Below are 25,066 nucleotides of genomic sequence, written 5' to 3' on the forward strand. Positions count from 1 at the left end.
GATTCCCACAGGCATCAGATCAATAAAAATATCAATAACTAGTACTCTTGCACCAGAAGTTTTTCTAGTGTTTTACTCATGTTAATGTAATCCTAACAATATGTTGTGTGCCATTTTCACCCCCATTTTATAGATCAGGAAACTGGAGCACAGAGAGGTTAAATAACTAATCCAATATCACAATGCCAGTATGTGGAAGGACTGGCTCCTGAGCCCACAGGTAATGAGATTTTATAAGACTTGGTTAACAAATATCTACCTATTTGTGGTCTAAAGTTAACCACATGCACATGTTTAGCACTCTAATTATAGAAAACTCTAAATATTAGGTGACTATATGACAATTAAGACTTAGACATGCATAACCCATGGACACAGACAATAGGGTGCTGAAGGCCTGGGGTGGGGTATGGGCTGGAGGGGGTCAATGGGGACAAAAAGGGGACATATATAATATTTTCAACAATAAAGAATTATTTTTAAAAATTAAATAAATAAAAGTGTATTAAAAAAAGATTTAGAAATGGCACCTGTTTACTCACTGTGCTACTTTACAAAACTACAAATACCTCTGCATCACTTCAAGTGTGGAATACTCAGTTTATGTTGCAAGTTCCTCTGTGCACATCCAGATGTGATGTTCCCGCCATCAATAAACATGTCTACTTTGCTTGTATTTCAATTTACCACACTGGCCACATAAAGCAAATACACATGCTTAAGGAAAGGTCATGTAACACTCTTACTTTTCCTGACATCTTCACCTTGGGTGACAAAAATCTAGCCTATCCAATAGAAGAGTAATATGCAAATTGACCATACCTCCTCTACACCCACAAGCCATGCCCACCAGCCAATCAGGAGCGAGTATGCAAATTAACCCAACCAAGATGGCTGCGGCCATGGAGCGAGCAGGAGGCTTGGGTTTCCCTGGTAATGGAGGAAGCCAAGCTTTCTGCACACCCTGGCTGGCCTAGGCCTCCACTCAAGGCTACAAAGTTTCAATTATAGAAGATAAATAAATCCCAACAAAAATGGCAGCAGCCACAGAGCTGGAGAGGGCAGGAGGCTTGAGTTGCTCCCAGCAATGGAGGAAGCCAAGCTTTCCGCACACCCTGGCCGGCCTAGGCCTCCACTCAAGGCTATAAAGTTTCAATTACATAAGATAAATAAATCCCAACAAAAATGGCTGCGGCCACGGAGCAAGCAGGAGGCTTGGCTCCGCTTAAGGATACAAAGTTTCAATTATAGAAGATAAATAAATCCCAGATACCAGGGCCTCCGCTTGGGTCACTGGGGGGCATGGCCAGCCTGCACACCACCACAGGACCCTCGCCCAGGCTGCCCCACACCCCAAGGGGACCTCAACCCTGATCTGGGACACCCTTCAGGGCAAACCAGCTGGCCCCCACCCGTGCACCAGGACTCTATCCTCCTATCTAATAAAAGAGTAATATGCAGATTGACCATCACTCCAACACACAAGATGGCTGCCCCCATGTGGACACAAGATGGCCGCCACAAGATGGCCAGCAGGGGAGGGCAGTTGGGAGGGACCAGGCCTGCAAGGGAGGGCAGTTGGGGGCGATCAAGCCTGCAGGGGAGGGCAGTTGGGGGGGACCCAGACCTGCAGGGGAGAGCAGTTGGGAGAGACCAGGCCTGCAGGGGAGGGCAGTTAGGGGTGATCAGGCTGGCAGGGGAGCAGTTAGGGGCAAACAGGCTGGCAGGGGAACAGTTAGGCATCATTCAGGCTGTCAGGGGAGTGGTTAGGGGGTGATCAGGCTGGCAGGCAGAAGCGGTTAGGGGCAATCAGGAAGGCAGGCAGGCGAGCAGTTGGGAGCTAGCAGTCCTGGATTGGAGAGGGTGCAGGCTGGGCTGAGGGACACACACCCCCCACACGAATTTCGTGCACCGGGCCTGTAGTATATATATAAAAGCCTAAGTGACTAATGACCAAACGACCAGTTGCTAAGACAGGCACTGACCACCAGGGGGCAGATGCTCAATGAAGAAGATGCACCCTGGTGGTCAGTGCGCTCCCACAGCAGGAGTGCGCTCAGCTGACCAACCTGTCTCGGTGGCCCACCAGCCGGTGGCAGCCACTCACTCTCTCAGTAGTCCTGCAGGTCCAATCTCCCGAGAACGGGCCAGGCACTGATGGACCAGCACTGCCGGACTCCTGGAAGTCAGCCTCAGGCACTGTAGCTGCTTCCCCTCCCTAGGTGCTCTACAAGGAAGAAAGGATATAAAAGCAGTCACCAGGTGGCTCCCAGACAACCCACGCAAACGTCAGTGGAACAGATCCAAATCCCAGGCGGCAAGGCATCCCACTGGCCACTCAGAGGGCCGATCACATCCCACATGCCCCCTCGGGACCCCACCCGTGCACGAATTTGTACACCAGGCCTCTAGTAAATAAGAGAGAAAGAGAGGAAGGAAGGAAGAAAGGAAAGAAGGAAGAAAGGAGGGAGGGAAGGAAGGAAGGAAGGAAGGAAGGAAGGAAGGAAGGAAGGAAGGAAGGAAGGAAGGAAGGAAAATAAAAATTTAAAGCCCATGATCTAAATTCCCATACTTTCTGTTGACAAATATGGGGTAAAATAACCATTGACGGCATTAGCCACTGGAATCTGGAGGTAAACGTAGTATCAGAAACGTAATCTCCTGCTCAGACTGATCCACTGCTGACCTCATCCCTAAAGGAACCTGACTAATTCATCTTTCTAAACCACCTACAAGCCGCAAATCTGCATGAGCAAGACCTTGCTTCCTTGAACGTGAGCTTGAAAGCCACGGAGCCCAACAAACAGCAGGACCAGTTCCCTGACCTTCCACATCCCGTCCTCCCACTGTCCCCGCAATCATCGCAGCCTCCCAGGGAGTGGAGACAGAGGCAGGGGGCAGGTGGCTCCTTGCCCAGACTCTGAATGTGGAGCCCTCGAGCCCCGCGGGAACCCGCTGAGCCTGCAAATCACCGCCCGCCCGGCAGGGGGCGCCGCGGGAGAGCGGGCGAAGCCGGGCACCCGCGAGGGGGCGCGCGAGGCCGCACCGAGCCGTCGCCCGGCCAGCCCCGCCCCTCCCCAGCTCCCTCGCGAGGCGGCGGGCGAGGCCCCGGCCAGGGGAGGGGGCGGAGAGCGGCGGGCGCCCGAAACGGCCCTGCGGCTCCGAGCGCCACGCTGGAGTGGCGCGAGCCCGAGGGGGCGGGGAGGCGCGGGGGCGGCGTGCGTGCGCTGGACGTGGGTGTGGGTGGGTAAGGAGCGCGGGCGCCCGGGAGCGCGGGCAGAGGACCCTGGCTACCCTGGACAGCGCATCGCCCGCCGGGGTCGCTGCGCCGCCGCCGCGGATCATGGTGAGTGGGGCTGCGCGCCGCCGCCGCTCTTTCTTTCTTTCGCTCCCGGACTGACGCGCTGGGCGGGAAGGGGCCGAGCGGGTGGCCGTGCGGGAGCTGCGGGTTCGACTGCTGGAATCCGTCGCTGTCGGGGAGCCGGCGGGTCTCGGGCACTTTGTCCGGGTCCGCGGCCCCGTCCCGGCCCCTCGAGGCGCCCGCTCGCGTCAGCCCCCTGTGGAGTGCACGCGGCCGGCCGGCGCCCGGAATGCCCGACGAAACCGCCCTCTGCTCCCTCCACACACGCTCCCGCAGCCATGCCCGCGGCCGCCCCCAGCCTCCCACTCCCGCTTTCTCCCGCACACGCTCGCACCCTCCGCCCTCCGCTCCTGGCGTGGGGAACGGCGTTTCCCTCGCGCGGTGCCGACCCCGCGTCGGAAATTCTGGGGTTTGGGCTCTAAACGGTTGGATTCAGGTCTCCCCGCGCCGTGCCCACCGTCCCGGGGGTGTGTCAGCGTGCTGGCCCGCGCCTCCCTGGCTTTGCACAGTGGTGGCGGGCAGGTTTCCATTTGTGTGCCGGTGTGTTCTTTCAACAACTCTCCTCCCAGGTCCCAGGCCAGCACTGGGCTCTGCTGGACATGAGCTCCGCGCCCGGGGAAAGAGGAGGTGGTAGTGGGGCGCGGGGAAGGGGATTGTGTCTGTCCGTGTCCCATGACCTGCCTGAAGGTTTTGGCAGCACAGCCTGGTTCTGTGGCTAGAGAAGATTAAGTGTGTTGTGCCACGCTCAACCACCAGTCCCAGGCAAAACGTGGAGACCACATTTGTCTCCAGTGGTCAATATTTTATCTTTGCTTCTCTCCTCCCTCCCATCTGGTTTCCTCGCCACTTCGGGGCTGGTAAAATATGCTAATCTCCTGTTCTTTCCCCACTCCAGCTGACACTAATCAGTCCTAGATTTTGCCCTCTCTACCCTTTCAGGTGCACACTATGTATCTGATTATATCTGAAGCCTTTTTCCAGCCACTTTATCTAAAACTCCAGCCTTTCCCACCCCATTCACCACAGTTCATATTCCCCTTAACTACTTCATTTTTTTCATCTAATATTTAACTTTCTATGGATTTTGTTTATCTTGATTGAATATGTTCTTCCACCAGAATGTAAGTTTCAGTATGGCTGAGATTTTTGTCATGTTCTCCACTGCTATATTTCTAGTAGCTGCAACAATGCCTGGCACATAGTAAGTGCTCAATATTTTTTAAAAATTAACCCAGTAAAGCAGCATACTTTATGCAAATGTGCAAATGGGAAGCAGCAATGCAACTATAAGGATTACCTACCCAATTGACAAGTGATAAGAATCTCAAGTGAAGTTTGAGAGGAGGGATATTCTTGGAAAGAAGAGAGTGGATTTGGTGACCCTCAGTGATAGTATTGGGTGGCCATCATTTATGCCTGGGTCTGTCAACTTCATGCTCTTGACACCTTGACACCTCAGTGGACAAATCATTTTTAGGGCTAACTGGCTCTCTCCCTCCAGGTCTGAACCTTTGTTTCAAATTATTACAAATTTTAATGAGTAAGGGAACAAGTCCAAGAACAACTCCCCAATTGGATGGAAGAGTTGTGGGAATTAATCTGAAAGAGCCAAAATTAAGGGCAAGCTCTTATAAGCTCTACTCTATACAATTGAGGTACTTCCTCTGTAGATAACCATTTCTCAGTAACTTTGAGTCTTCAGAGGAGCTATTTTTAAATCCAAGTCATTTCACTATTTAAAAAAAAATACAGGGCCTGGGGTGAAATTCATAAATCAGTGGGTCAGTTGAGAGAGATACCCCTTTGGATTCATGTTCGACATGAACAGTCTCACAGTGTCTGTACTAATTAGTCTTACTCCAAAACAGATTCTTCCCTTGAAATTCCCTTTTGGTTTTCCATTTCCATAGTGTAAATTGATGGCAATCTTTGTGTTAAGCCTGTGGACGTGTTTTTGTATATATAATTTGAGCCAAACTGCTTGATAAAATTTTCATGGGCACGTTTCTGAAAATGTTATAATTATAGCCATCACTGTACAAGTGCAGTGGTTCTATGATTGCCGTTCAGTCCAGATAGGTGGTAGAAATTACAGGTAAAAAGCAAAGGAAGGTAAGTTTGTATTTGAAATTAAAATCAACCAAACAAACATAAATTAAAAACACCTTATTTTTTTTTTTTAGTCCAATTTATATTTCTAGGAGATTTTGCTATGTTATGATTCCAGTCAAAGTATCAAGCCATTTTTTCTATTTCTTGAAAGTGTTGCATTTTCAAGGAATACAAAATCCATTTTAAAATTTTCTGGTTGGTTAAACTTAATTTTTGGTTCTTCAACAAAATGTTGCAATTTAATCCATTTTTCTCCAAAACATTTAAATCACAGTTTGGGAGCTTCAGGTACTTTTATAGTTTGAAAGACATTGTTTAAAATTTAAGTGGATCAATGTCATCTATCTATTATATTCAGAAAACAGGGCCCTGTCGTTCAGGGTTATGTCCACAATCATCTCCATTGCACCATCTAACTTAATGGGTTTGGGTTTTTAAGAGTAGATATTGATAAGGGCAAGAAGTTGCCCTGGGAACTCTTATTTAGGCGCAGCATGGTGAAAATATGCCAACATCAGTAGCTTATCATAATTCCAAAGTTACACATTTACACATTTGTATTTTTTCTTAATAGAAATTAGGACATCACTGGAATATAACTGACTCTGACAATGAACCATTCTAATAAATTGTTAGTTTAAATATAACCATTTAAAAATCTAACAATTTAATCATTGCAGATGACAATGAACCATTCTAATAAATTGTTAGTTTAAATATAACCATTTAAAAATCTAACAATTTAATCATTGCAGATGACAATGAACCATTCTAATAAACTGTTAGTTTAATATAACCACTTGAAATTCTAACAATTTAATCATTGCAGAGTATAAATTGTTCTGGAATTGATGATGTGGCAATTTAGAGCTTAAGATTTGGGGTCAGTCATGAGTTTGAATCACAAGGCCAACATTTAACTGTGACTTAGGACAGATTAACTTCTTTAGGCCTCAGGTTTTTCTTTTATAAAAAAAGACTGCAATATTTCCAAGGTTATTGGGAGAAACAAATAAGATAATGCACTTTTTAAAAACATAATGCTGCCCTGGCTGGTTTGGCTCAGTGCAGTGGTCGGCAAACAGCGGCTCGCAAACCACATGCGGCTTGCGAGCCGCCGTTTGCTGCTCTGTTGACTAATGAGTTTGCCGACCACTGGCTCAGTGCATAGAGCTTTGGCCTGTGGACTGAAGGGTCCCAGATTTGATTCCACTCAGGAGCTCGTGCCGGGTTGCAGGCTCAATACCCAGTGGAAGGCATGCAGGAGGCAGCCAATCGGTGATTCTCTCTCATTATTGATGTTTCTATCTCTCTCTCTCCCTCTCCCTTCATCTCTGAAATCAATAAAAATATTTTTTTTTAAAAAAAGGAAAAGCAATTCAATGTTAAAAAAAACAATGCTTCGAGTGCTCAGTAAATATTAACTATTAAAATGACGTGTTCCTTTTCTCCCACATCTGTTTTCAGTTGAGAGACCTCAGAATGATGTCTGTGATTCACCTCTTAGTTCTCTTCCCTTATGTGATGCTAATACACATCTATATCAGCAGTGTCCAGTAGAAATATAATGCAAGCCACATAGTCCTTTTTAAAATTTTAGTAGTCACATTAAAAAGTAAAAAGACATGAAATTGATTTTTAATATATTTCATTTAACTCAATTCGTGCAAATATTATTTCAACATGTAATCAGTGTGAAAAATGTTAGCAAGATATTTTCTTTTTTATCTGAAATAAAATCTGGTGTATATTTATACTTACAGCACATTCAGTTCATGCTAGCCACAATTTCAAGTGCTCCATAGCCACATGTGGTGAAGAGCAACTGTATTGGACAAAACAGCTCTAATTTACCTCTTTCTTCACAGCTTTCAAATTTACCTCTTATCTGTTAGACCCTTTCCACTTGTGAGAACTCACTGCCACCTTAAACTCGAATTACGAAAAGAAAGCTCATCTTTCAGACTCTCCTCTCTGTTCCCTTTTGCTGTTAGTAATTCCACCAGCTCTCAAGTCTACTGTGTCTGAAATCTGATTCTTACTCTTTTTTTTATGTTTATTGTATAATATTCTCATATTTTTACTTGAAAATATCTTTAAATCTCTTCTCCTTTCCTCTCCAGCCCCCTTTCTACTATTCCTACCTTTCCTGCAGGTTTCCTCTTTTGTGGTCTCTTTGTTTTTAACTTTTTTACTTGAAGTTTGTTATTTTTTCAAGGCCAGGTTCATCATTTTCATGTAGTAACTTAATGCTTGGGGGCTCTAGTCTCCTATTATATTCAAAGATTCTCCCCCTTCCCTTCTTGAGAAAGGTAGTTCTCTGCCTCTGAATCACTGGGCTCCACATTCTCTCCACTCTTTCATCAGCCCTTTTTCACGTTGTCACGAATGCTTCCTATTTTATAGTTTGTCTTTGTTAAACACCTTTCCTTTACCAGATAGCTAAGAAGTATAATTACTTTAACTGATAATCTCATGTTAAAATGACCCACCCAAGTAAAGAAGCACAAAGGAAGGAAAAAAATAAACCATGGAAAGGGGAAATGAAACTATTTGAACTTTATCTACTTTCAAGAAATAGAGTATCTGATTAATAATAATAAAGCAACAACCACAACAGTGATGACACTTTACATTTACTCAGTGCTTTATAGGAAACAGCACTTGCTCTGTACCTAGTAAACAGAGGCACAAAACAAAAGAATGGACCACAAGTCAGGAAACCTGGTTTCTAGTCCTGGCTTTATTATTAACTAGCAGCCCAGTGCACCTTGAAAGGAACTGTCGGCTGCAAGAGTACAGGGGCGGATCTCGGCCCATCCACCGCGCCAGGCCAGGCCCCTCCCGCTGAAGCCCCAGTCCCCTGTCTGCCAGCAGCTCCCGCTGCCACCGCTGCTCCCAAGCACTGATAATGCTGGCCCCACTTGCACCTGCTGAAGGCCTGGAGTGATTGGGTCGGGCGCTGTCAGTGGGTGCAAGTGCCGGCTGCTGCCCTGATCGCTCCTAAGGAGCAGGGGGAGGTGGAGAAGCCCTGAGGGGCAATTAAGGTCAGCAGCTGCCACTCCCACCCACTGACAGCACCGGCAGCGGGTGCGAGTGGCAGCTCTAGCGCCGGCAGCAGGTGCGAGCAGCCGACGGGACCACGGCGCGTGGGAGCAAAGAATTTTCAGCAACCACCAGAGGCTCGCCCCAATGACAGCGACCAGTGCCCCGCCTTGGTCTGGCACCCCCGCTCACCTGCTCCACCATCCCGCTGCGGCCAATGCCCGCCATGTTCCATGCACGCCCCCTGGTGGTCAGTGCACATCATAGCGACCAGTTGTTCTGTTCCGCGGTTCGGTCTATTTGCATATTAGGGTTTTATATATACTAGAGGCCCGGTGCACAAAATTCGTGCACTTGAAGGGTCCCTCAGCCCCACCTGCGCCCTCTTGCAGTCTGGGAGCTTTTGGGGGATGTCCGACTGATGGCTCTTTAGACATCCTTAGCACTGCCATGGAGGCAGGAGAGGTCCCACCACCACCACCACTGAGCTAGCCCCATCAGCCCAGTTTCTGGCTGAGTGGTCCTCCTCCCCCTGTGGGAGCGCACTGACCATCAGGGGGCAGCCCCCGCTTTGAGCGTCTGCCCCTAATGGTCAGTGTGCATCATAGCGACTGGTCATTCTGCCATTCAGTCTATTTGCATATTAGCCTTTTTAAAAAAACATGTTTTTATTGATTTCAGAGAGGAAGGAAAGGGAGAGATAGATGGAAACATCAATGATGAGAGAGAATCATTGATCAGCTGGTTCCTGCACGTCCCTCCTCACTGGGGATCAAACCCGCAACCCAGGCATGTGCCCTTGACTGGAATCGAACCCAGGACCCTTCAGACCACAGGCCAATGCTCTATCCACTGAGCCAAGCTGGGTGGGGCTAGCCTTTTATTATATAGGATAGACTAGCTCTATTCCCTTCAGTCACTTTGAGACACTCTTTAATCACCTGCAAAATGGGGTGTTTTTTGTGAGATCATTTTGTCAATCAAATGGGGCTGACCATCACACTGGTTGGATCTTCCCTTAGAGAGCTGTATTGCTGTCTTCTTAATTCGTTCTTAATCAGACCTACTTTAACCACTCTGTTTAAAACTGGAACCTGCTCTCCCATATTCACACATGCCAGCTCTTACAGGGCTCTCTTTCCCCCCCCCCCCCCACACTTATAACCTGAATATTTACTCATTTACATAAAACTTGGAATCTTCTAATAATTTACTTATATGCGATCTTGTTTGTCCCTTCCTACCTGAATGCCAACTCTGAAAGACAGATTTTTGTTTGCATTGTTCAGTGACATGTCTCTAGGCTGAACTTTCCCCTAGGCAAAATGGCACTTAGAGGCTATTTCACCTCCCTCTCTCCATAGGCTGGGGAATTGTTGTTACTATTCTTTTGTATTTTTAAGAAAGGCATTATCTGCTTTCCTTTGGCCATTTCTCTGTTCAGATTCCTAAAAGGAAATGGCATGTATCACAAGTTGTTGTTGTTTTTCAGTTTTATTGCCTGAAGTCTGCTTCAAACTCACCAGCACAGAGCAATTTCACTGTTGTGTAAGCCCTGCTCTTCATTAAACAATAGTCTGGTTATTACATCAGCTCCTTAAAGGTCCTGCTGCTGCTATTAAAGTATTGCCATGTCCCTTTCATAAATGAGGTTTACTATATCATCCTTTCCTTTTACAGTTTTTAAAATCCTCACCCGAGCATATGTTTATTGTTCTTTTTTTGAGAGAGAGAGAGAGAGAGAAATAAACATTGATATGAGAGAGAAACATCCATCAGATGCCTTTTGTACATATGCTGACTGGGGATCAAACTCGCAACCTAGGTATGTGCCCTGACTGAGAATTGAACCTGCCACCTTTTTGGTGTACAGGACGACGCTCAACCAACTGAACCATCCTGCCAGGGCTTCTTTTTACTTTGAAAAGTAAATAGAAATGTCCCGGTTGTAATCTATTTCCGAAAACACTAATCTTATTCGTGCTCACTTTGGATAAGGTATGTAATAGTCGTAAGTCCTTAGTACAAACTTTGGAATTAATTGTTTTCTTTTAAAGAAAAAATTACACTCTCTACATAGAATACCATATTTTATAAAAACGATACCAAGGAGAAACGAAAATACAGGGTGTCCCCCCCAAATGTATACATATACTTTGAATAATTATAAAAGCAGTGTTTATTAAAATATATTTCATTTTAAAAATTGAGCTGTCAGCTGTTAAAGTGTGTATACATTTTTTAGGACACCCTGTATATTGTCTCAGTAAACTTTTGATTAAATATACTTATTTATTCATTCAACACATGCTCAGTAGCAGGCAGTTATTGAACATGTGTTGAGTGAATGGGCACTGTCAGCAGTAGCTGAGCCTTCAAGTCTCTCAGGCCAGTAAATGTACTTTCATGTGTGTACCATTTTATCCAACATAAAAACTTAGTCTAATAAAGTGACTAATGATGCTATTACAAAAAAAAAAGCTGACACTAAGCTCTTTTACTTCCTTATCATTCCAAGAATTGGTTAGAGCCAGGCGGTGGTTGGTAATTAAAGAGCCAAAATCATCAGGTTTGATAAAGCTGAGATCAAGACTGTGTCTATAGTGACACTGGAGTGTTCAAAAGATGTCAGCTCAGTGAGAGGAGAATAGATCCAAACAGCTGTCTGAGAGGCAGCCTGGGCAGAAGGAGCATGAACTCAGGAATTGGACAGACATGTTTCAGTGCACATTCCCAGACGGGGAAGCCAGACCTACTGACTCGGAACCTCTGAGTGAGGGGCCAGAAGTCTGCATGCCAGGAATCAAGTTCACACAAAGTTGGAATAGTGCTCAAGGGGCTCAAAGGAGTGAGGGACTACTTCCTAGCAAAAATGTTACTGTATGCTTCATGAAGCAGTTGGAATCAACGCTGAATCTGAATAGGTTGGATTTTGATATGAAGGAAAAGGGAGGAATGTAGAATTGAGCAGAATATTCCATTTAAGGAAATAAGTGGGTAAGGACCGAGAAAGCAATAGCAGATGTATTTGAGGAACACTATACTATGAGCAATATATAGACAAGTTCATGTTTACACAGAGCCTAGTATAGATTAGGTGTTCAGTAATACATTTCTGAAGGCTATGGAACAACTGATAATTGTATGGATCAGTTAAATTTTGAAGAGTATTGCATCTGAAGCTAAGAAGTTTCTTCTAGGTTTTGTAAACCAGATTTTTAAAATGGAGAGTTAGATGATGAAAGTATCATTTAGGAAGATTAACCTGGTTGCATAATATTTGGGGCTGGGAGATCATGGATAAGGAGGTTATAGAGAGAGGAACTAATATGTCAGTTCTTCTCACTTGTTTTCATGTTATCAATTTTTAAAAACGTATCTCTTTAACCACACACTCCTGGATTTAATTCTCTATTCCATCTATAATAATAAAAGTGTAATATGCTAATAAGATCAGATAGCCAAATGACCTTCTTCCAGATGTCCTTCCAGACAAAGCTGTGGTGGTGGGGCCGAGGCAGAGGCAGTTAGGGGTGATCAGGCAGGCAGGTAAGCAGTTGGGGCAATCAGGCAGAGTGGTTAGGGACAATCAGGAAAGCTGGCAGGCAAGCATCCCAGAATGTGAGAGGGTGCAAGCAGGGCTGAAGGAATGCCCGCCCCCCCTCCCCCGTGCACGAATTTCGTGCACCAGGCCTCTAGTTTATAACACTAGAGGCCTGGTGCACAAAAATTCATGCACTTGCGGGTCCCTCAGCCCGGCCTGTGCCCTCTCACAGTCTGGGACCCCTTGGTGGATGTCCATCTGCTGTCTTAGTCAGACATCCTTAGCACTGCTGAGGAAGCGGGAGAGGCTCCCACCACCACTGCTGCACTTGCAGCCGTCAGCCCAGCTTGTGGCTGAGTGGAGCTCCCCTATGGGAGTGCACTGACCACCAGGGGGCAGCTCCTGCATTGAGCGTCTGCCCCCTGGTGGTCAGTGCATGTCATAGTGACCGGTCTCTGCTGTTAGGGTCAATTTGCATATTACCCTTTTATTATACAGGCAGTCCTCGGGTTACATCGGACTCGACGTATGTCATTTCGTGGTTACATCACCATCTCCCATCTATAATAATAAAAGCGTAATATGCTAATTAGACCTGACATCCTTCCAGGTGACCTTCTGGATGAAGCCAGGGCTGTGAGGGAAGTCCGGGTCCCAGGTGCTTACTGGTGGCCAGAGGGAAACCCGGGTCCCAGGTGCCAGAGGGAAGCCAGGGCTGGCAGCCAGGAGAAGGAAGGCCTACTCTTGCACAAATTTCGTGCATCTGCCTCTAGTATCCTATATAATAAGAGAGGAATAAGCTAAATGTCCATTACGCCAAAATGTCGTGACTGGATCAGCAGGCTGCGCCCCTGCCCTCTGCTCAGGCAGCTGCAAGGCCCGGGGTAGATAGGATACGATAGGAGGGGATAAGAAAGGAGAGGGAGAGGAAGGCAGGCCTGCATGCAGACAGGCTGAGAGGAGAAACAGAAATACAGAAAGGGAACAAGCCGGCGAGGGGCAGGACACAGGCGACTCGGAGCAGGGAGCCCCACCCAGGCGCCCGATGCAGGCCGTTGGCAGGTCCCCAGACGGAGGGGTGGACGGTCTGAGGCCTTCTGGGCGGAGGCGCTCCTGCTTTGTGGCAGCAGTGCCCAGGCTGCGCTGGCCTCAGTCACCCTCGCTGGGCCGGGCATCTTGGGCAGGGAATGGGAGCAGGACACTGGCAAGGAGGCCGGGGAAGGGGGGGGGCAGCATACACCAGGGGCCGAGGTTTTCTGTGGGGGGCCCAGCCGGTACCCCAGGTCTCCCTTCAGAGCTGGGGTGAACCCCCGGGGGAGCCAGGAGATGGAGAGATGGGCAGGGGTCGGGGTGGAGGGAGCAGCGGCCCTGGTGAGTTTGGAGGGACTAACCAGGTGGGGGAGGGGCGGGATAAGGAGCAGGGCCTCAGGGCCCCTCCCCCCCCTGCCATGGATGAGTGGCTGCTGGGGCCACCCCCTCCAGGCGGGGGTCGGGGGGGGTGGTCCTGGGGCTGGTGGGTGGGGAGCCTGGGGGCCCTGGCGAGCCTCCTGGTGGGGGTAGCGGCGGGGGGGGGGGTCCTGGGAGACCGAGTGAAGCAAGACATCGGGGACTTTCTGCAGCAGATAATGACCAATATGGACCAGAGCCTGGATGAGGCCCAGGCCAAGAAACACTCCCTAAACTGCCACCCAATGAAGCCAGCTCTCTTTAGCACCCTGGGTGAGATCAAGGAGAAGACCAGCCTCAGCATCCGAAGCTCCCAGGAGGAGGGGCCGGTGGACCCCCAGCTTATGCGCTTGGACAACATGCTTCTGGCAGAAGGTGTGGCTGGGCCTGAGAAGGGGGGGGAGGGAGCCGCAGCAGCTTCCGGGGGGTGGCGTGTCCCCTGACAACTCCATCGAACACTCGGACTATCGTAGCAAACTTGCCCAGATCCGCCATATCTACCACTCAGAGCTGGAGAAGTATGAGCAGGCATGTAACGAGTTCACGATCCACGTCATGAACCTGCTGAGGGAACAGAGCCGCACAAGGCCCATGGCACCCAAGGAGATGGAGTGGATGGTGAGCATCATACACCGTGAGTTCAGCGCCATCCAGATGCAGCTCAAGCAGAGCACCTGCGAGGCCGTCATGATCCTGCTCTTCCGGTTCCTGGATGTCAGACTGAAATGCAGGAACTTCAGCAAACAGGCCACTGAAGTCCTAAATGAGTATTTCTATTCCCACCTGAGTAACCCGTATCCCAGTGAGGAGGCTAAGGAGGAGCTCGCCAAGAAGTATGGCATCACTTGGTTTGGCAACAAGTGGATTCGCTATAAGAAAAATATCGGAAAGTCTCAAGAGGAGGCAAACATCTATGCCATCAAGACCGCCGTGTCTGCCACCCAGGGGGGCCAGAGCCGCACCAGCTCCCTGACACCCCCTTCCTCCTCAGGCTCTGGCGGCTCTTTCGATCTTTCAGGATCCAGAGACATGTTTCTGGGGATGCCCGGGCTCAACGGAGATTCCTACCCTGCTTCCCAGGTGGAATCACTCCGACACTCCATGGGCCCAGGTGGCTACAGAGATAACCTCGGGGGAGGCCAGATGTACAGCCCTCGGGAAATGAGGGCAAACAGCGGCTGGCAGGAGGCTGTGACCCCATCCTCAGTGATGTCCCCATCAGAAGGACCAGAGAGCATTCATTCTGACACTTCCAACTGATCTCACCCCTCAGGCCACAGGGTGGGGGCTCACAAGGTGACTCTTGACAAGAGGACAAAGGCATCCAGAGGACAAGCCCCAGACACAGGAGAAGCACAAGATGGAGAAGGGCAAATGGGGTCGCCCTACCCCAGCCGACTCAGTGCTGGGGTTGGTGACTACATGGCAAAGAGAGGGGGTCCCCTAAGGGGAAGGTGGGGTCTGTCTCCCCTTTTTTCCCTTCTTTTCAATCTTTTTCTCGCCCCATTTTTTACACAGAAACATACATACACAACTATTCTGTTTCTCTCATAGATACATACACAACTATTGTTTCTAGACACATATACATTCTCTCTCAGACACATATACGATATTCTGTTTCTCTCTCTCTCTCGTTTCACCCATTCTCTCTTCCCCACCCCTTATCTGCTCTGGGATCTGTGGAGCCAGCCTTGCCCTACTTACCAGAGATGCCAAAAATGGGGACACAACTTCTGGACAGATGACCATGCCACGCCCCCAGGCCTCCTACCCCTTCCCCTCTAGATAGCTTTATTACCTCATATGCAGCTCATCTTAAACCAATAGAATTGCTCAGTAAAAAAAAAGGGGGGGCGGGAGGGAAGAACTTTATAAAGGAGTCAGTAGACAGCAGAGTTAAAGAAGGAAAGAGGATGTATGAGTGAACTGTAGGAGCTATAATGAAAATCAAGTATAGTTGTGTGCTGGGGACAGATTTTAAAAGTAGGAGTCAGAAAAGAAAGATAAATGATAGTGAATAATTAGGCAGGTAGATAAATATTAAAACAGTGGAAGTAAGTAGAGAAGAATGTTTGGGCAAGGTAGGATGAGAGAGAAAGAGGGAGGGAAGAAAAGTTTTAAAGGGGAGCTGGTAGAGCTTAAAAGAATGGGAAGAAATGGGGGAGAGAGCAAAGCAGGTCTGAGGGAGGAAGTGAAGAAAAAAATTAAGGTGGGAAGGAAGGAAAAGGGGAGGGATGGCAGGGGTAAAGATAAAGGAAAGGAGGAATGTGGGGAGGGAGGGTATGAGAAAGATGGGAAGAAGGATGATGGAACAGAAGTAGGAAATAAGGAGGAAAGAAAAGTTTATAAATGAGTCAGTAGGAAAAAGTGTTACATAAAGGAGAGAGAAGCCAATAAGGAAGTCAAATACAATTGTGTGTGAAGGGGATAAGATTAAAAAAGTTAATAGGGGTGACCAGGCCGGCAAGGGAGGGCAGTTAGGAGGATCAGGCAGGCAGGCAAAGTGGTTAGGGCAGGCAGGCAGGTGAGCGGTTAGGAGCCAGAGGTCCCGATTGCGAGAGGGATGTGATCGGGCCTAAAATGGCAGTTGGACATCCCCCGAGGACTCCTGGATTGGAGAGGGTGCAGGTCAGGCTGACGGACCCCCACCCCTGCCCCGTGCACAAATTTTGTGCAGCAGGCCTCTAGTATATATAAAATAATAAGTAAAGCGTATCCTTGGGTAAGAATTAAAAAACAAGGTAAAACGTTTTTCTTACTGAGTAGTTTTCACCTATAGATGTACTAATTATAAAACAATGTATTTTGAAAATTGTTTCATGGATTTGAATCTCAACTTTAGAAAATCCCAAGAGCTCCACATAATCAGATCAAGCCTTAGCTGTTTGCCCAACTGCCTACATCAAATTGCCTATGTCTTGAGCTTCTTTATAGCTCCTAATCTGATGCCTTACCCCCTAAAAATTTACCCTGCAAGAAAACAGTTTTCTCACTCTCTTCCTTTCCCACTAGATCAGCATTATTTCAGTTGCTAAAACCCTAAGTAGAGCAGATTATTGGATTTGTATATTGTATTGAAAATAATGAGGAAAGTGAATACATATATGTACATCACTGCTTTTCCCACTTTTTCCCTGTCAGTTTGAAAGTAGTGAAAATTGATTAGAACTTTAAGTGTGAGTGGGCGTAAAACTAAGTGGACAATATAAAACTTTGCATGGTTTAGGAAAGGACAGTGTTAAAAGAAGCTGAGATCAGGTGAAAAAGTAGAAGGCATATTGAGGGCAGTGAATAGACCAGCTGGCTGGTGTGAAGGTGCTGCATGGAGGATTGGTGCAACAAGGTTGGACAAACCAAAGGGAGTGAAGTTTCTGAATTTCTGGTGAAAGGCCATGATGCCTTCCAGTGTAAAAATTTGTCCTTCTAGTGGACATTTGTATGGCTTGTCTCCCTACCAGTTCATGTTCACATAAAATAGAATAATTACACCTTTGTCCTGGTCAGTGTGCTCAGTGGTTAGAGTGTTGGTCTGTGCATTGAAGGATTGCAGTTTGAGTGCCAGTCAAGGGCACATACCTGGGTTGCAGGTTCAGTCCCCAGCCCCTGTTGGGGCATGTGCATGAGGCAACCAATCGATGTGTCTTTCTCACATCAATGTTGCTCTTGCTCCCCCCCCCCCCCCCGCTTTCACTCTTTCTAAAAAATTAATGGGATAAGTATCCTCAGCTAAAGATTAACAAACAAAAAAAGAAAAAAAAATAGAATAATTACATCTTCAATTTGTGAGTAACTTTAGGGGAACTTTCCACAATGTCCCTAATAATAGTAATTATAATACCATATTTAAATAATACTTTTTTTTGTTAATCCTCACCCAAAGATATTTTTTCCATTGATTTTTAGAGAGAATGGAAGGGATGGGGGAGAGACAAAGAGAGAGAAACATTTATGTGAGAGAGACACACCAATTAGTTGCCTCCTGCATGTCCCCGACTGGACCAGGGATCAAGCCTGCAACCGTGATCGAAATCGAAACTGCAACCCTTCAGTCCATTGGCCGATGCTCTAACCATTGAGAAACCAGCTAGGGTTGTATAATACTTCTAAATTTAGAGAACATTTTCACAGTATTATCTCAGTGTATGTTATTTAGCTTGTTGCTTTTTTTAAATCTTTGTTTACTTGGTTATTATCTATCTCCCCCACTGCAATATAAGCTCTATAAGGGCAAGAATTTTGAATATCATATTTCCACTGTAATTTCAGCACTAGGATGGACCAGCACATCATAGATACTTAAAGAATACTTGCTGGGTAAATAGACAGATGTGTAAATTAGCTTTCTTATGTTTAAGGAAACTGAGACTCAGTGATTATATTATTTACTAGTAGTCATACAACTAAGTGAATGGTGGATTGGGGATTCAGACCCACTTTATACCTATGTCTCTTGTCTTCTACCCCATTGCTTGCTTCATTATACTAATTGTCTTTACTGATACCCTAGGCATTTGCCCCAAGACTGAAAAACAGACCATAAAAAGTGACAGGTTTGACCATATCAAAATTTAAAATTTTGAGATGATGGAAGACACCATAGGTAGAGATTTTAAAAAAAAAAGGGGGGGGGCAGCAGACTAAAAGAAGGTATTTGCAATCAATATAGCATTATAGGTTGTTATATATACAAATAACTTTTATAAATCCATAAACAGAAGACAGGCAATCCATTAGAAATGTGGATAAGAGTTTCTAAATGGTAGCTCACTGAAGAGGAAATCTGCACAGCCAATGAACATTTTACAGACATGGACCACTGCAGTAGTAATAAGGAAATGCAAATCAAAACCATTCCACACCCGTGAACTTGGCAAAATTTAAAATTCTGACAGAGAATTCCATGAAATTTTTAGAGCAATATGGTAGTTTTTACTAAAATTAAAAGTATATTTCTCAAACAACATAGCAATTTCACAACTAGATTTATTCCCAGAGAAATTCTCACTTAAACACAAGGAGATTAGTATAAAAGCACCATTTTTTGTAATAGCAAAAAACTGGAGCAACCTAAAATATCCATCAGTAAGGAAATAGATATATAACAATATACTCCATAACATGATGGGATATGATACAGCAGTTACAGTAAATGAACTAGTAACAACATGATAGGTCAAGCTGCAGAAAGATAAGTATGATGTAATTTATATGTGTGTACACATGTACAAAACAGTACTATTTTTGCTGTGAATATAGCTGTATAAAAATCTGGACAGGAAGGCTTGACATCAAATTTATTATAATAGTTATATCTGAGGAGGAAACATGGGACACAGAATTAGGGAAATAGACAAAGGAAATGACAAGTTTATCAGATTTTATTTCTCAGTTCCCAGCACCTTGTAGGTATATTCAAAAATATTTATTGAATTAATATTAAAATATTTGAAACAAGTATGACACAATTTTAACATGTGTGATATATTTTTTTTGCCATTCTTTACATTTTTATACCTTTACATTTTTCCCAAGTTAAAATAGGTTTGGATTTGGGATCTGCATTAGAGTCTCAGGTCAGAGATCTGGTAGGTGTAGCACATGAAGGACAGGTGAGCCATAGGGCTGGAGGGCCTTCTACTGTTTTCTTAACCCCTAATCCTTTCTTCTTGGTTGATTTACCAGTAACATTGGAAAGTTCTTAAGAGATCAGGCTGAGCATCTGTGCAGTTTTAGAGAACTAAAGGACAATGTAGAAGGGCATGTTTGCCATTTTCAGCATCAGTTAAAGGAATAAGGATACTTTCCCATGTGTGAAAGAAGCATAGCAAATACTAACAGTAATAGCAATTAGAAATGCTTAATAACACTTACTGAATTCTTACTATGTCCCAGGTACTGTTTTAAGAACCTTTCCTGTATTCACACATCCTCCCTGCAACCTTTGGAGTTGGTACTGTCATTTCCTTTTTGCATATAGGGAAACTGAGGCAAGTTGGAGAAAGAAGTATAAAAGGAAAGCATTTTTACTCAAATTATACACCATAAATATTTGTGTTTCCTAATTGAACGTTATGAAAAGCCTCTGAACCCACTGCATGTCCTATCCTCTCACTTTTCTTTTTCTATTCCCTCATTTACCCAGTGTTGTCTTTGAAAATATTTATGTCGAATATCCCTTGGATCCATTTCCAGTGTTACACCTCAAACTGGAATTTTGCAAAAAATCACTGTTGAGACAAGCACTGATTAAAGAAAAGACGTTTCCCCTGTATAATGTCGCCTCCCTTGAAATTTTCCAAGTATGATGGCAGTGGGAGATATAAGGATATGATGATATGCCACTAAATTGGAATTTAAAAATGCAGGACACTGAATGGATGTCTGTTTCTCCTTACTATACAGGCCTGTCTTAGATGCTTTTCCAAACATGACATCACTTAATCTTCACAATATTGTGAAGTCAGGATTATTTTTCTCCTTTTATAGATAATGGCGATGTTCTGCCCAAGGTTATGCAGCTATTTAGTGTCAGAGCCAAGACTAGAACCTTTGTGAAACTTCCATTATTTGCAGCTACTTAGTGTCAGAGCAAAGACCAGGACCCTGTGAAACTTCCATTATTTGCAACAAACCACACGGAATGCCATGCTACTTGTTTAACAACAGCCTTAAGTGACCACCTCCCCCACACAAGACACAGGATTGGCTGAAAATAATCACTATCTGAGTGGCAGGACGATGCAGCCTTCCTCTAAGCCAGTGGTTCTCAACCTTCCTAATGCCGCGACCCTTTAATACAGTTCCTCATGTTGTGGTGACCCCCAACCATAAAATTATTTTCGTTGCTACTTCATAACTGTAATTTTGCTACTGTTATGAATCATAATGTAAATATCTGTGTTTTCCAATGTTCTTAGGCTCTACAGCAGCAGTTCTCAACCTGTAGACCCACAGGTTGAGAACCACTAGCAGGGTCGCCTAAGACCATCGGAAAACACAGATATTTACATTACGATTCATAACAGTAGCAAAATTACAGTTATGAAGTAGCAACGAAAATAATTTTATGGTTGGGGGTCACCACAACATGAGGAACTGTATTAAAGGGTCGCGGCATTAGAAAGGTTGAGAACCACTGTTCTAGGACAGGGAGCTATTTTAATCTATTACAGAGTTAAAATGCTACTTCCAAATTCAATACGAAACCAAACCCCCAAAGAGAAAAAGACGGCTTGTAACCAAAGCAACTTACATTGTTGTGAAGAAACTCTAGTCATTTGGTTGATGGACGAGAAATCCATGTGTCTGCAGATTTTACCACCAACAGTCCAAATTAGTTCCATTTGGAGGAGTGTTATCAGGGGAAAGCTTTTGACTAGGCACAGGCAAAAGGGATTGGTTATATCAATAGAAATAGGGCTTTCAGAGTAAGAGAGAGAATATTCCTTTACATTCTGAAAAATGTTCACTCCTGCAAGCTCTTGTAAAAAAAGATGTTGACAAACTGGAATAAATCTAGAAAAGAATTCCCAGGAAGGTGAGGGTCTGGAGCTCATTTCATATATATGAGCATCTGTCTAATATACCTAGAGCTTGTGGAGAGAGGAAGAAAGGGAAGCAGGAAAGGTCAGGCAAAGGGAGGAAGAAGGAGGGAGTGAAAGGAGAATGGGAAAAGTTGAATTTGCTGAGGCTATTTGGCTTACGACAGGTGGAGGCTTGTGTCAAATGATGCCTGGCGTCAAATATCTGAAGGGCTCTCATGTGGAAGAAAAATACTATTAGTGTGTATGTCTTCAGAGGGAAGGACTAGGATTGGTGGGTAACAGTTTATAGAGAAATATTTTTAGCTTAAAATATGGAAGGGTTTTCTAAAAACAATAAATATTTTAAAATTAGAATGTGCTATTTTGCATAGTAGCAGAAGTCTTTCTCTGAAGTTTTTCCAGTAAGGTGGATGAATTTCTATCAGAATTATGGTAGAAAGCAATTATTTCCAGGTGTGGGTGAAAAGTTGAATTAGATGTCTATGATTCTCTGATATTATGAGAACCAATAAGATACTGCTAGTTCATCTGAGGCTTAAAAATCACTCTCTGGCCCTGGCCGGCTTGGCTCAGTGGATAGAGCGTCAGTCTGCAGACTGAGGGGTCCCAGGTTCGATTCCGGCCAAGGGCACATGCCTGGGTTGCGGGCTCGGTCCCCAGTGGGGGTCGTGCAGGAGGCAGCCGATCGGTGATTCTCTCCCATCATTGATGTTTCTATCTCTCTCTCCTTCTCCCTTCCTCTCTGAAATCAATAAAGAAATATTTTAAAAAATCACTCTCTGTTTTTCCTTTCTGTTCCTATTCATGACAAAATCTCTGATCCATTCAGAGCTAATTCTTATGCTTTCATAGTGCTATGTGTTAGGAAAGAAATTCTTACAAATAAGTAGGTTAATTTTTATTGTAATACATTTTAAAAGTCATTTTTCATAAAACACAGAAGGATAAGTTTAAGAAATGGACATGTAATCATATCAGAACCCTTCAGATATTTTCAAATATTGTTTTACCTAAATATATTAAATCTCTATGTACAAAAGGATACTCTTTAGAAAGTTAGATAGTTACTTTAGATATAATAATATTAACATTTCATATAGCTATGTTAGAGTTCATGTGAACCCTGGCTGATGTGGCTCAGTTGGTTGGGTATTGTCCTGTGCACCATTTCGATTCCCAGTCAGGGCACATGCCCGGGGTTGCCTGTTGAATCATGGTAGGGGGAGTGCAGGAGACAGTCAATTGATGTTTCACTCTCACATCAATGTTTCTCTCTCCCTCTCTCTTCCTCTCTAAAAATCAATTTTTTAAAAAAGTTCATGTGGCCGAAACCGGTTTGGCTCAGTGGATAGAGCGTCGGCCTGTGGACTCAAGGGTCCCGGGTTCGATTCCGGTCAAGGGCATGTACCTGGGTTGCGGGCACATCCTCAGTGGGAGGTGTGCAGGAGGCAGCTGATCGATGTTTCTCTCTCATCGATGTTTCTAGTTCTCTATCCCTCTCCCTTCCTCTCTGTGAAATATCAATAAAAAAATATATTTAAAAAAGTTCATGTGAAATTAGGCTGTCAACAAAAGAATGTCCAGCCTAAGGAAAAATCTTAGAAGAATTTATTTGAGCCAAACTGACAATTGCAAGGAAGCAAAATCTCAACAGACTTGAGAAAATGCTCCAGAGAATAGCAAGCAGTTTTGCAACTTATTTTAGAATCAAAGGAGAAGATGTAAAGGGGGTTACATGGAATCCATTGGGGTGGATTAGGAAGGCGGGATAAGGCAAAGTGGGGAAATCTCTGAGAGTGTATAAGAAGTAAAATTGAGAAACATACTGAAACTGGAAAAGTCAGTGATCATGCCAGACTGTCACTACCAGAACCAATAAGTAGACAATGATTTAGTCTTTATGGGCACTTTAATCAGATGGCAGAGATCAGAGAAGACTGTGGGTTATGTACCCTAAAGACAGTCTTACATCTCATGTCAAGCTGACCTTTTTTTAAGGAGAAGAGTGTAGGTAAAGATTTGGGAATTCAGATGATAAGTAGGTAAGGGGTTTAGAATTCAGGGAAAAGGGTTAATCAGATAAAAGCTACAGTCCAGGGATTTTCCTAGCATCCCTTCATCTGCTGACTGGTTTCTTTATCCGCCTCCTGGGCATCAAACATTCTCTCCCTGGAGCACAATAGCTCAGATCCCATCTTGGTTTCTCACAATCCTCCTGGGGCCCAAAGGTTCCTGGAATATTAGCTTTCTACATGCATTAATAACCAAGCTTATTAACTATAACTAAAGCTAAAATTTTTAACTTCTTGAGTTCCCCATACTTCCCCACTATACCATAAGTCTTTAACTATCTTATTTCTATGACATTAATTTCATATGGTAGCATTCATTTTGCTGTTGGGCATGTATCTTAGCATTAGAAAGTCTTGTAGGGGCTCTAGGAATACACTTAATTGCAGATTCACAGAAGGGGGCACATTGTGTGCAACAACAAGCTATGGTACTGAAAAACGATGAAAACAACAAATGCCTCACTAAGACCAATAATAGTAGGTGGCCAGGTTAGTTTAGACCAGTGGTCGGCAAACTGCGGCGGCTCGTGAGCCACGGTTTGCCGCTCTGTTGACTAATGAGTTTGCCGACCACTGGACTAGACTAAATGTTACCGTGTAGTTGGAAGCTGTGAGGATTAGGCAATTGTGGCATATTGTGTGCAAAGAGGTAAAGGGTAGTATATGACAGTGGTCAGCAAACTCATTAGTCAACAGAGTGGCAAACCACGGCTCGCGAGCCGCAGTTTGCCGACCACTGGTTTAGACAAATCAATACCAAAGAATCCCTCTCTTTGTTTTATCTTGGACACTATTTCATTAACTTGTTTTACTATATGCTCTGTGAGCTGTGAATTATCAGTCAAGTTGAAACAGTAGAATCCTTTAAATTCTTTACATCCATGACTATGTCTTAAAAGGAGGTAGTCTATAGTTGTGCCACTAATGGCTTGAGAGGTTGCATTCAAGGCTTTTATCATAGCACATATTAATCTACTTATTTCTATGACTGGCATTAAAAATATAGTCAAGGATATATAGAGTGTACCAAAAAGTGTATACACACTTTAACAACTGATAACTCACATAATTTTCACTCCTTTTCAGGTTTAACTGATTTGAAATAATGGGTGAAGCAAGACTATGTTTTGAACAAAGAAAATTTATCACTAGACTTTTTTTTAATGGGGCTACATAAAAGATAAAGTTTACGGTACAAAACTGGCAATCATTGATGAATTGAAGGCTCACAAATACTGAACAAAATGATTCTTGATGTTTGCAATTCCATTACTTCGAGTTATCAGCAGTGCCTGGACCATAATGGTCATCAGTTTGAAAACAAGCATTGACCCCCCAAAATTGTTCATTTCTACAGATTCTTGTAAATTTGAAAATGAACTGTATGTTAATAAACACCGACTTTATAATCATTCAAAGTGTGTATACATTTTTTTGGGACACCCTGTATCCAGTGGCACTAAAAAGGTGCAAATCACTGTTATAATCAGGTGCCAGGGAGAGTTCCATCACGCCCCAGTGGAGTGGGGCTTCTGAGGCACAGACACCATCAGTCTTCCTAGAGAACATGGTTCCCAGAACTGTGTGCTGGAGCATAGGAATAAACAGTCCTTCCACATATTAGAAACTATCCTGCAGGCAATCTGATGTGACCAAAGGCATAAGATACATTCGTGGTGGTGCTGCAATTCATTTCCACGCCTGCTGAAAGCATAAAACAGTTGTTAGTGCAGTTGACAAAAGTTGTATACTCACCAGCTGGGCCTACCTTAGTGACTCTTAAGGAAGACATTTCCCTGTCCTTTAGAGTTACCATAGGTCCCCAGTTATAAACATCGGAGTAGGTTGTGGTCTTATTGATATGCTGAAACAAAGAATAATTTCCAAGGCTTTCCAGGGGAGTACAAGATACCTCCAAGACATGAAGTGAAACTTTGTT

At 44.6% G+C, this 25,066-nt stretch overlaps 1 protein-coding gene and 1 pseudogene across 2 annotated transcripts in view; both read left to right on the plus strand.

Annotated features, from left to right (window-relative positions):
- The first annotated feature begins 3,129 nt into the window (after positions 1-3,129).
- ELOVL2 (ELOVL fatty acid elongase 2) overlaps positions 3,130-25,066 on the plus strand; it is a 78,167-nt gene continuing 56,230 nt past the window's right edge. The window contains exon 1 of the mRNA XM_080654260.1: positions 3,130-3,346. Coding sequence (XP_080510386.1) covers positions 3,344-3,346 — 3 coding nt within the window. The 5' untranslated portion in view covers positions 3,130-3,343. The remainder of the gene's footprint in view (positions 3,347-25,066) is intronic.
- Positions 13,511-14,768, plus strand: LOC308241908 (pre-B-cell leukemia transcription factor 2-like; annotated as a pseudogene). Its single transcript has one exon. The product of its transcript is annotated as a pre-B-cell leukemia transcription factor 2-like (transcript).

This window comes from Plecotus auritus (assembly GCF_963455305.1).
Source record: "Plecotus auritus genome assembly, chromosome: 2".
Taxonomy (NCBI): Eukaryota; Metazoa; Chordata; class Mammalia; order Chiroptera; family Vespertilionidae; genus Plecotus; species Plecotus auritus.